General features: G+C 38.8%; 2 protein-coding genes across 3 annotated transcripts in view; one reads left to right on the forward strand and one right to left on the reverse strand.

Moving 5' to 3' along the window:
- Positions 1-2715, reverse strand: part of SYNPO2 (synaptopodin 2) — an 88034-nt gene extending 85319 nt beyond the window's left edge. Inside the window, exon 1 of the mRNA XM_074588481.1 lies at positions 2458-2715. Coding sequence (XP_074444582.1) covers positions 2458-2586 — 129 coding nt within the window. The 5' untranslated portion in view covers positions 2587-2715. The remainder of the gene's footprint in view (positions 1-2457) is intronic.
- SEC24D (SEC24 homolog D, COPII coat complex component) overlaps positions 1-12965 on the forward strand; it is a 109320-nt gene that overhangs the window by 39498 nt on the left and 56857 nt on the right. Inside the window, exon 1 of one of the 2 annotated variants that reach the window (XM_074588486.1) lies at positions 2791-2807. The exons of the other annotated variant lie outside the window; for it this stretch is intronic. The gene's annotated coding sequence lies outside the window, so the exon portion shown is untranslated. Of the gene's footprint in view, positions 1-2790; positions 2808-12965 lie in introns of those variants that run through there. 2 annotated transcript variants of the gene reach the window in all.

The raw sequence follows: 12965 nt of genomic DNA on the forward strand, positions 1-12965 counted from the left end.
CCTGCTGGGAGCTGAGCCACCGAAACCAGAAATACACACTTCGGACAAAATCTCGGTTAGTGTAAATTGTCAGTGACCCACTGGTTCCGTGGAGCTACATTAGTATGCACCAGTGGAGAAGCTGAACCTTGAACTGAAAAAAAAAAAAAACCACCAAAACCAAACAATTTTTTATTGTGTTTAGGAAACACAACCTTTGGATTTTGGAGCTAGTAGGAAAATTACTATGCATTAGTTGGGTAATTCTTTATTCTTTCATGAGTTATCAGATTCAGTTTTCACGGATAACAGAATAAAAGCTGAAAGCATTGCCTCTCCCCAAAAAGGATGACACACAGCGTAGGTGCGGACCCCCCACCGCCCCGTGCCTCGACCTGACGGTGGTGCCTGACCTGGATACCCAGATCTGGGCACCTCGGAGGGAGCCCGGGCTCCCTGGGGAGGAGGGTGAAGCTGCCGACAGCATGAGTCCCAGGGCAAGCTGTGGCCTGTCAACTCTTGAGTTTCAGGTTTTCAGCCAGATACTAGCGTCCATTTTCAAATCACACTGATCCCCACCAACTCTTAAGCGCGGAGAAATGAATGATCTGGAACTCATAAAGCACCCAGTCCACCATGCGGGTAACACTTTCGGATGCTGATACGCACGTCCTCTTACAAAGGGGGTTCTGAAGTATTGAATTACATGGCCTTTTGATTGGGTTCATTTGCAAGAAAACAAACTCATGTTTCTTTGAATTTTTTTCTAAAAACACATATTATTTTTCAAAATTTAGATATATTTTACTGATTGATTTTCTATTGGATGTAAGGCACAACTGTTACCGTGTAGCCAGTTCTCAAATCCCAGATTTTAGTGCTAAAGCAGAACCTAGATTTAAGTGCCACAATTTAGGATGTGAATAGGAAAAAAAAAAATTGGATAGCCCATTTTTATCAGGAAAACTAAAGCTTAATCAGGATCTTGGGTTCAAACTACTGTGCTTTTTACTTTTGGTTTTATGTAATCAAGGCCACTTGCCTTTTACCGTTACTTACAATTTTTTAAGTTCTAGCTACAAGTTTTCACTAGATGGCAGGGTTCCACTGTCATCTCTTATCAGTGTCTTTACTTGCAAAGCAACAGTTGCCAATCGGTAGGAAAAGAATTTAAACGTGTTCAAATTTTGCAAAATATAAAAACAAACAAAAAACTCAACAGTAATGAGAAAAATTATACATGCACTCAATAAATCATAGCTCTGTTACCGAATATGGTTAATAATATGGGCTGGGAATCATTGAAAATAGTAGTGAAAGATGTTCTTTTCTTGACAGAGGATCTAAAAGGACCTTCTGTTATAAAATGAGGTAGACTTACTGTTTCTGCTATTTATGAAAAAGTTAACTGATGCAGTAAATTAAATTTAGCTAATTAATATATTGACAGCTTAAGAAAGTTAGAGCTCAAATAGCTTCACTACCGATCTAAAATACTATATCAAAGTACAAAAACCTTAACGCTTAATGTACTGGATTACCAAGATACTAAAAGGTGATAAGATACATTTTAATCTCTCTCCCTCAATTTAACGAGGCAGAATTGATTGTATGATGATCAGTCCCAGTATCCTTTCAGCCAGTGGTATTTTGCTGACCTCGGAGCTCTGGACAAAATTTGTCCCTCTTGTCTAGGAGAAGAGAATGCAGCTGCATACACTTCTATAAACCTTAATAACCGGGACAAATCTTCATTGTTGCACCAGGGGAGAAGCTGTTGCAATGAAGTGAGCACTGATTTTTAACAAAACTACTTTTTAACTATTGCTTTTGCAACTTGGAGTTACCAGTTCGTATTTTTTATTTATTCTGAATTTCTACTGTCTGTTTTGCTCTCATTTTATACATGAAGATAATTTATGAAGTGTTCGGTAATTTTCAGTGTTGCTCATGAAATATAAGAGGAAATGTTTGGCATCTATTAAAGCTGCTTCTAAGACTGGATAACTTTCCAAAACCAGAGATAACTCAGTGTAATGCTTTCCAGGATTCCAAAAATAGCAGGAACATTTTCTCATGATAAAGCTGTATTTTTTCTATGCCTAGAGTAGAAAAAGTATCATAAATAGATGACTGAAACAGCATTTCCTAATATGAGATTCAGTTTTGCGATATGCCCAGTGCATTCAAAAATACACAGCGAATCAAACAGGAGCTGAAAAGCATACATCATTTCACAAGCTCAAACCTTTAACATTTAAGAAAACGTTTGCAATATTTGCCAGCTACCAAAAAGTAATCGTTCCTTTTTATTGAAACAAACGTAATCAGCACCTGTAGAATCTCTGCAAAACACATTAGCAAATTCAAACAAGCATCACACCGACCATTTCACTGGAAGCAGCATATACTTAAACAAACTATTCTCTGCACTCGTGTTCACAAAACACCGATAACATCTTTCTCTCATGATCCTACCTTGGCGATTTGCAAAGGCTGCTTTTGCTCCTTGCCACCTTGCAATCTAAAGCCCCAAGGCGCCCCTCCACTCATAGCAATGCAGAGATAATCCCCTGTGCCCATTTTCCCGGTGCGGTTAGGCAGCATTCATTTACAGAAGAACAAGAGAAATTTGTCTTGCAGATGTTCAGCGAGCCGGAGATTTGGCTGCCAGGCAGAGCTGGAGACCCAGAGCACCACAGTGTTGCTGCTGCCGTGTACTGCACTAGCGAATGTAGTCATTCAGAAGAACGTAAGAGCTCCCTCGGATCGAGGGCACAGCCCACTCTTTCGTCAGATTTCTACGCTCAGCCCACCTTCAAAGGCAAGTAAGTAACGTGGAGGAAATGCACACAAAGAGACTCGGCCATGAGGCAGAAAAGGCTGTATTTAAACACGACTCTTGTGACAGCTAAATCAAAACAACGGCAAAAAGAAGTGTACATTTCCCAGTGACAATTTAGGATGTAAGTTTACTTTAGTAAATGGTGCCAGATGTTTTAGACTCTAATTTACCCATTTTTTTGCATTCATACTCCAAACAAAGAGGAAAGCAGAATCATGTACATCCTCTGAATAACTGATACACTTAGGTTGAACTAGGTTTACGACTTTCATCTCTACCCCACGTGCATTTTCTGCAGTACTGCAAGTATGAAAAAAAAAAAAAGAAGAAAAACTTTATAATTTCCTTGTCTTGGAATTGTTTCTTTTGCTGGTTCTCTGTAACCTCAGTATAGTTTAACGTGCACTGCTATTTAGCAGTGACCTGAATTATTATTGGACCCTAATAATACCTGTTCGTATGCAGCCCGTTGCCTTTCCTGCCAGAGAGGGGAAGAGGATTAGTGCAATGAAGTATCAGATCTCTCTACTGATGCTATCAATGGATGATTTGCATTGTGTCATTAAAGGGGAACCTTACTGTAAGCATGAAAAAAAATAAAGATTCAGTGGGAACATAATTTGCCAGTGCCTTACAAGACCTGGGTTCAGTTCTGTTCCCCGTTGCTGACCGGGGGTAATGAGGACTGTAAACAGCTGAGCGCCTGCAGTTGGAGTGGTTTTAGAGGTGACTGCTCTTCAGCAAGGGATGAATATTCCTCTAGCTGAGTGTGAACAACCGACAGTGTAAGCGCTCCTGCTCGCCTCAGCACAAAGTCAGTTAGCTTGGCTTGCATCACGTTGCATTTTGAACGAAGCTGGTTCTAAAGGAGAGCGTTCAGCAGGTGGGCTGGAAGATCTTTAACAGCTAAACTAGTTTCTGAAACAAACACCTCTTGCTTCGAGACCCAGGTTGCTGGGGGTTGATGTCAGACTCCCACAGCCTAAATTCCACCAAGGTCCCTGAATGAAGTGTTTTCAGTTGGCTGGTTCTAGGTCTTCAGAGATGTCAGGGCAACAGGAAACACTCAGCATTTAAGGTACGTGACTGGAGCTGGTAATTGTTGAGGCTTTAAGCCTGTGTGTCTTCAATTTAATGTCCCTGGAGTGGTGCTTCTTTACACTAAGCAATGTTATTTAAAGAACATTAGGCAAAATATCGAGGTAGAGACAGGATCTTCTGTTAAACTGAAATATTAGGGCTGGAAAAAGTAGACAGGCTTTTAGGTGCTTGAGCTCTTCGTCAGGCCTCTGAAGGCACTAAGGTATCCCAAAGACTGAGTGGAGACAAGCTCCTTACTCAAACAGAGGAAAATGTCGACCTCTAAATATCAGGATTTAGTAGGAGGAAGAGTACTTGCTTTATTGACTACAAGTGAGAGGCTCTGGAGAAGCAAAACAAGAACAGCTTGCCATATAATTAAATACTTAAGAAACACACTACCAGAGAAGCCATACTCAGAAAGGGAATGGGCTTTAAAGGAACTTTGCTAGGCCACCTCTGAGTGAAGTCACCTCGTTTAAAATAACTCAGTTCAAGGTGTCTAACTGCTTCTTACTGTATTGTGCAATGTTGAGTTGTTGCTATAGCAGACAGTTTTTTAGTCTTTCCCCAAAAGAATCTTGCTTTAGACAAAATTCTCTCCTTTTTGCTTAATGATGCACATTTTTATAGATACTTTTCTGGCAATAAAATTCTTAAGAATATAGCTGGAAAAAATACCTTATGACACTCTGGTAAATAATAAAGTAAAAAAATATAAGGAAAATTAATCACATAATTATCAGCCCTTCAAATGTCATAGATTTATGATTAAATTTTTATGTTTAATTACTGTTAGGGTGTTTTGAGCTTGTGTTAGGCTCTCTTTTTTCACTTTGGTAAAAAGGAATAATCACATCTGATCTCTGTTTCTGAACTTCTTCATATACTTAGTCTAGAAAACAAACTAATGAGAAACCCCTCCGCATTTGGATGGTCATATATATTTGATGGGAATTTGTACTAGACGTAGAAGCTTCTATCTCCTTTGACCATATAACAGAACTGTGTAAAATGATAGAACAATCTTATTAGTCATTGCTCAGCTGAAAAAACAACCAGTCAGAACACCGGGATCTATTTAATTTTGTTATATGACACAGATGAAATGTCTCCGTACAACTGCTGAAGTATCAGTAGTTGGTGTTCCTTGAAGTTAATTCCCTACCACCTATTTGATGTCTTAAGGCAAAAAAGCAGAGGGAGGCACTTTAAATTTGATTGTGTCATAGCAAAAGACATAGCAAAATCATGCCAGTGGTTTTGGCTGAAGTCACTGTTTAAAACATTGGAGAAATTTCTTTTAAAAGCAAAATTAACAGTTGTCTACAACATTGTGAGCTAGGTTTTTGGATCCTTAAAGTTGAATACTTTAGTGTTTGTTTAATATTCTCCTGGCTTCTAATCTGTGGAATCTACATGGCCCTCTAGAAGTTAAATCATCTTGTGGAAATAACGGCAACAATAGATAACATCACTGGTGCTTTTAGATCTCTGCTCTCCAAAGAAATATTTTTTTTGCTGCTGAGTTTGTATATATATCGTGTAGTACTAATTACTCCAGAACAAGTTGTGAAAAGAATGTAATATTTAAGAAAAGAAAAAAAAAAAGAAAAAAAAAAACAAACAAAAAAAACCAAAAACAAACAAAAAAGCCAAAAACCTTTACACTAAGAGTAACCCAGTATAACGAGAAAGCTTTGTGGACATTTAAACCTGGTACGTTTAAAGTGATATAGGACTCTGCTTGGACTGGCAAGAATTGTGGTCCTGACAGGAGAACAAAGGTAGGAAAAATAACTTTTTTCCAGTCAGTATGTTGAAGGGGTCTTATAACAACAATTCCAAACACTGCTGCTTTTTTTCTTCTGAGAGAGAATCTGTTGCTTGTTCCATGGTAAGAAAAACGTTTGAAATCTGTAACTAAACTATTCCCATGATGGGGAGACCCAAAGCTTCCTATGTCCTAATTTAACAAATAATACTCCATAGGCATTAACAACTCCCATTTGCCTTGTATGACTTTCTTAAATGCTTATGCCGCAGTATATCTTGCTTTTTAATACTAGTCTTATCTTGTGGAACATTCTCTGCGTCCTTTGGGATTTCTAAATGCTGGTCAGAAACTGGACATGATGATAAAAGTGGAGTCACTCACGGGGTTTATTACATTTTGGTCTCTGCAGTCTCTATAGCATAAATGCATTGCATAAATTCTGAGATAATTTTGGAAATCCACTGAAAAGTTTAAAGCTAATGGCAAGCACAACCACTTAACCACTGCCACCATCTCCATCATTTCACTGAAACCTAAAGATCCAATTCTAGGCAACAACTGATAAAAATGTTATGTCACAAAAAATAACTTTTTAAACTCAACGAATGACAAATGCCAGAACGCACCCAAAACCCATCTGTGCCCAAATACAGGTAAAACTTTAACTTGAATCTGATCTTCTATGATGAGATCTGTAGGACAAAAATTTCCAGATCAGACCCCTGCCTGCTCATCTGCTTTCAAGAACTGACAGTTAAAAAATCTAGCATATTAGCCTTGATGAGCTCTGATAAACTAAGAATATATTTAGACCAAAGTGAGGCCATCTACCCTAAAATGTTGTCTTTGATACATTCCAGTGTTGGAAACACCCCATTCCAGGGGGTGGAAAATGGTTGCTTAGGGAAAAGAATAAGAACATGGAAAATGCACACTGCTTTCCTCAGGTGGCCTTCAGTGACTTCCACTCAAAAACTTCCTCGGCTGGATGCAGTTCCTCTGTACTTAGTAACAGTTATGAAGTTCTCTTCCAGAACCTTTCCATGGGGTTTCCTCTTGAGCCCACGGAGATTTTAGTAGCTATAGCTTATCGTAGGAAGTCACCCCTAACTACATTGTGACGTAAAGAATCACCTCTTCTTCTCTGAATCTGGATCCTACAGATTCATTCGATGTCCCCTCCTTCTTGGATCAGAGGAAACTGTGACCAATCAATCCCCAGCCACACATTCCAGGCACTTATTTTACAGACCTCTTACATATCCATCTCAGTCATCTTTTTTCAAGGGAAGAAGAATGGAATAATTAGTCATTCTTTATACAGAAGCTGTCTTGTACCTTCCATTATCCTTGTTGCCTTTCTCTCCATCCTCTGCAGTTCTATACCCTTTTTGAGATGGGGGCCTGGAACGCCACACAGTCTTCAGACTGCAGACAAAGTTGGGATTTATACAGTAACATGATGATACCATCTATTTTGTTCTCTAGTTGCAAGCCCCAACGTTGCTAACCCCTGATTTGCTTTTCAGATGCTGCTGAGTTGGTGTTTTCATGGAACTATCTTTTAAAATCTTAAAATCTTGTCTGATGATAGTTCAAAGCTCATTGTTTTATTTGTGAATTAATGGCTTTTTCCACAATGTGTATCACTTATACTTCTAAGCCACGTTATGGTATGGCTGCTTAGTTTTCTTAAAAGCCTTTGGTGAAGGAATTTGCTGAAAGCCTTTTGTAAATCCAAGATCAATCAGATCACCCTTATCCACGTGTTTTTTGATCCCCTCAAAGGACTGCCTTAGGTCTGTGAGGCAGGACTTCCTTTTATGAAAACCTTTTTAACTCTTCCTGGATAAGTCATATTTATCCAGATGTCCACTGTTCCGTAGTATAGTTTCCACCTATTTGTTTTGTACAGACATCGGGCTGACAGGCTTGCTGTTTTCTGAATCCCTCTTGGAACACTTTTGATAAAAAATGGCACTCTGTAATCTCAGGTAACAGTTTTAAGTAGGAGTCAGCTATTTTAGCCTTGACTTCCTTTAAAGCTCTATGTGGTCTTGCTGACCACTCAAATTTTATTTGCCTCATCTCCTGTCTGGTCCATATATTTTCTTTTCTTATTGTAATAATAATTTATGATTTTGAACAGTTTTACAATAAGTCAATTTATCTAAAATCTAATTTAAATCAAGTAGTTCTGTAGCTGAGTTCAGAAGACATTCTACAAATGCGAGAAGAAATAAGAAGTGTGTTTGTCTTTCGTTCAGCAGTAAAAGAAAAGCTGTCATTTCACCTACAGTTTCCTACAATAGTATCCTTGGTCTGTGGATTCTTTAACAATGCAAACCTTTCCACCCATTCCTTAGTAATGAGGAAGAGAGAGAGGGAAAGGGGATATCGTGATCTCTAATTTACAGGCAACATTTTACAGCTGTAAATACCCAGATGCCTGATTTCCTCCTTTTTATGCATTTCATTTTCTTCTCCTATCTGATTTTTTCCACATAAAATCAACATAAGCTAGTTCCCTAAAAATGCCTATTTTAACAGCTTTCTAGTAGATTCCAACTGTATCATCTGTAAACAATTTAATAAACTACCCAATTTATTTTAGGATGTGATTTTAGCCAAATGGGAGAATCAGCAGGGGGGAAAAAAGAGGAAAAAAAATCGACAGTGCTTTTTTGTTTGTTTGTTTATTAATTTCATGGGAAAAAAACAACACTTGTAAATACATAGTTAGTTTAATGGAACAAAAGATAAAATCACAGCCATGCCACTTAAGTCCTGCTTTGTTTTTTTTCCCCCAGCTACAAGACTCCAAATGAGCAGAGAAATGTACTGAATCTGCTTCTGGTGTGCGAAACCACTTTCTCAGAAACATAAAATAAATCCGATCATGTTTTAGAACCTGAGAGAATTCTTTCTCTAAGTGGAAATACAAAGGGTTGCACTGTCATGTTCTGAAAAACTGGTAAGTCTGCAATCTGCCAAGTGTAAGGGGTAATGCAGGGCAGCGCTCAAGCAAGCTTCTCTTGAAGGGGGAAAATAATTTGCTGTTGTTCTCTGCTGGAAACAAACTACCTCACCTCCATGCCAGCTCAGCTAAGGTTAACAAAGTTTTAGACATTGAGGAAGAGTCCAGCTTTTGCCTGTTCATCTTGCCCCTACCTCTTTGTTCCCTTTGGTTAGTGGGTGTCATCTGAGATGCTTGTAATGGCTTTATCGTTACGGTTTTAGGATCTATTTTGGGGGAAAAGAAAAAAGGAAAAAAAAAAACAGGTGAAAGAAGCCACTTTCCTCCAAAACACAGAAACAACGTTGATATCCTTGAGCATCACTAATTGATAACACAATAAATAGAAATTCATGTAGAGGGAATTCCCCTGTAACTCTACAATTCACCGTGTCAGGATGTAGATTAATGAAGATCTGTTCCCTAAGCTTATGCTTATTAGGTGGCAACGTATTACAGGCCCTCTGTAGCCAAAGACCTGTCACCATTAAATACAGTGAGTAAAAATGTATGGGTAACTCGAGTAAGGAGCCAAGAGTTTGGAGAAGAGAATTCTGATGTTTCTTTGGTGTTTGTCCTACCTGTTCCTATCACAGCCAGTCCCAGATACTCAGGAAATACCTTCCCGAACTACTGGCGGAAGAGAAAGAGACTTTGTTTTTTCTTCCTGGACTCTCAAAGTCTTTTGCGAACAGTTTTGAGATTACAGGTGTGCATACATGGCCCCACCACGTCCCAGCTACACACCTCCACAGGAGCTTCCTTTTGTTCTCCCACTCCTTTGTATGGACCAGGCAATTTGGAAGTACAGGTGGTGTGAAAGCACCCGAGGGTCTTGGGAAAGGGGCCAGTAAGATATACGAAAAGACAAGGATTTCAGAATCCTTCATTTCAGAATCCAGTGTCCAAGAATCAATAGCAAAATAGCTACAAAGGCTCCCCAGGATTTCGTTGTGAGGAAAAAGTAAAACACATTCACTGCAAGATTTGTGAACATGCAAAAAATGTTTGTGACGCTGGAATAAATACCTGTTTCTTGTTAATCTTGAAGTAAGGGTTTTGGCTAGAATTCATGTTTCCAGGTGTCATTCCACTGCTGTTTTTACTTATCGCTGTGTTTTAGCAAGCAAGAACTAATTTTTTGTTGGGACTTGGGAGGACTCTTAGGTATCTATCTCCATTTCATTTTGATTCCCAGGAGAGGGGCTGACTACATTTTTGGCTTCAGTTGGGAAAATTCTGATAAAAGCTTCTACAATACAAAGAAGACTATTTATGTGGTATTTTCTTTCTGGTTTTGGCAGGGAAAGGTTGCATCCCGTTCTTCTTAATAGAGCCTATGGGAATCATAATTTATCTTCTGTGCAAAAGCTTTTGAGTCTTGAATGGAACATGCATGTAAGCAAGTGTTCTGTGTTCCTCACTTCTGCTGTAATGCTTCACCCTGCTCTTTGAATTGTCATTTAAAGGTGGCACTTAAGTAACACAACACCTTTTCTCTATCTGTTCATCGTAGATGGTCAGCTTTTATGATCTTCCCTCTTCCTACTGAAAGAACCTGGTGCAAACATTTCATGCCTACTTACTGGGCTAAACAAATAGACCATGCTAAACTCTCTTCCGATGTGCTGCAGTGAAATGAATCAAGAGTGACCGTATCATGTTCAGTTAGAAAATATATTTTAATTATAGCTGAGCTATGAACTAGGCCCAAATAGTCTACTAAATTTTGAAATGATGGTTTACTGTGGAACTAAAGATTGAAGGGATCTTGAAGATACAACATTAGTCTGATGAATCCTCACCTGCATCAAATTCCATCTTCTAAATTTTGTTTCCTGTTAGCTAGCATAAAAGTGATTAACTCCCTTTGTCTTGTTGCTTTTAAAGAGCTCAATAGCTGATGACGTGCATGGCTGCAGTCCAGCATAAAAATCAACTATTTTTGCATTGCAGATTGAAGCAGGTATTGTTTGTCACTTGGAAGGCTCATTAAGATTGAATTTATCAGTACTGAAAAACAGAATGGGAGAAGCAGAGGAGCGTTTGAGTTATAAAACAGTGTGGGTCTCTGCGAGCTTGGGTTCTATTTTTACACTCGCAAATCCACATTTAGTTTTTGGTCTGGGCCTGTAAAATGGGGAAAATAGCCACTACACAGTGTAACCTTGAGAAATCTGCTTGAACTTCTGGAAATCTCCGTTTGTAGTTTGATAGTTTGAATCCTCCTGTAGTACCCTGTTCTTCACTCTTTCCTCTGTACTACAAAATAAGCTGTAAGATTTGTAAAGCAGTTCCTAACACTCGCTTCACAAATACAGCGAGTGCCTGCCCCAGTGGGTGCGATGCTGGTGGTTTGAACTACAGCATCCAGCAAAAGGGCAGCGCGTGAAAAGTTGCTATGGCATCGAGTTACGCCTGCGTAAGGCAAAGAGCATTGCTCCCTCTTGGCATCTGGATGGTTCTGTTTAGATTTTTGCCAGAGAAACAGTAACAACAAAGATGATACGACAAGGACCTCCCTGCATGAAATCTTACCCCCCGTGCAAATAACTGCAATAGATTAAAAAGTAATCCAGGTATCTTCACTCCTGGCTACAGGAACAAGAATTCCAACTCTCTGCTTTGGTAACTAATTTCTTTCCAAATGCAGCAGATGGTATTAGAAAAGTCTGCCCTCCAAAACCACCTTGATGTTTAACCCCTGCTGATCCTACATCCTTGCTTGTTGCGCTGCATCTGCTTGCCAGGAGCCAGTTTCCAGACTTCTCAGCTCCTTCTGTCCTTGGTACAGGCTTCTGCTTTTGGCAATAGACTACTGCGTAGCTGGTGTTGGCATGGACCTGCCGGATGTCCAGACAACTGCCAATGTCTGCAAATCCTGAACAAGTGTTTTTTATGCCTCCACAGAGCAAATCGCGTGCTGTGACACCAAGCCTGATGCAGAATTTTGCTCCCGTCCTTTGTTATTTTCATGCCAGCGGCATTTCCAATCCCTGTGTTGCATCTATCATATACAAGTAATGTGATGGATTTTTAAAAATGTAATTCTGATTTCCTTTGATTTGATTCTGATGTTTATTTTTGTTGATGATGGGGGAAGGCATCAATCAGTTAATACTACAGGCATCCAAATAGCACAAAACCAGTATTTTGAAAAATACTCTTGTAATCAATACTGGTATTTTTACAAATGACAGAGATGCTTTACTGGTATGTAGTACCTCTATTATTGCAATAGATTCATTTAACAGTTATGCGTATTTGTCAGTAGAAGCAAACAGAAACCAGCTTACCCTGCTTGTGATATCAACTGATCAGAGAAAGGAAATAATATCATGAGCCGCAGTAGACAATCAATTACGTGGAACAAATATGACTTACTAACAGTAGGACTATAATCACAGTGTGTTGAATGATCACTAGAACTGGCTAAAATACACCTGTATTATTAACTGGACAAACAGAAAAAAACAGACTGTAAATTCATCCCGTGTTTTCCAATGAGAAAACCAAGTAAATCAATCAATCAAACAGGTAGTTTGCTATGAAGAGTTTGCCTGCTTCTTACTCAAACGGTTACTTTTTTTGAATTTAATGATAGTGAGCTTATTTGAGTACTCTTATATAGCAATACTCCACTAACGCATCCGAAATTTTATACATGAGCAGGAAATGTAAAATGAAACCAATGAAAGCAAAGCTACTTCAGATGCTTTTGAATGTAAACGCGAAATATATCTAAGTTTGAGAAATTCCATACATTCAGCAAGCAAACACAGAAAGGATCGCATAACTTTCTGCTGTCCTTTCTCAGACTGATGGCTTAGTGTTTATTCACCACGCTTTATATATCATACATTATTCATCAGATTCTAATGAGACGTTCTCATCTTTGTTTTTATGTTATGGTTTGTTATGTAGCAATTACGGCGGGGTAATCAAGTCTTAGGTTTTTTTCTTTAAGAACTGGTAGTGCAATGTTCACTCTCATGCATCTGAGACAGTAGTAAATTAATTTAAAAAGATAATTGAAATTCCCCAACTGAAACATCACAGCAGTTTTCTCAGAACACCCTATCTGTCTCCTGTAAATGTTCCAGATCGAGTTGCCAGAATGTTGATTTCATTAGAAAACCAAAATAGCAACAATCAGTGAGAGTAAGCAGAGGAGCCCCACAGTTCGCAGAGACTGAAAAATCCAGTGGCTTGAACTAGCTGGAAAGTCTTTTTTAAAGAAAGCAGACACAGTCAGTTTTCTAAAGCAC

This window comes from Larus michahellis, chromosome 5 (genome assembly GCF_964199755.1).
Source record: "Larus michahellis chromosome 5, bLarMic1.1, whole genome shotgun sequence".
Lineage (NCBI taxonomy): Eukaryota > Metazoa > Chordata > Aves > Charadriiformes > Laridae > Larus > Larus michahellis.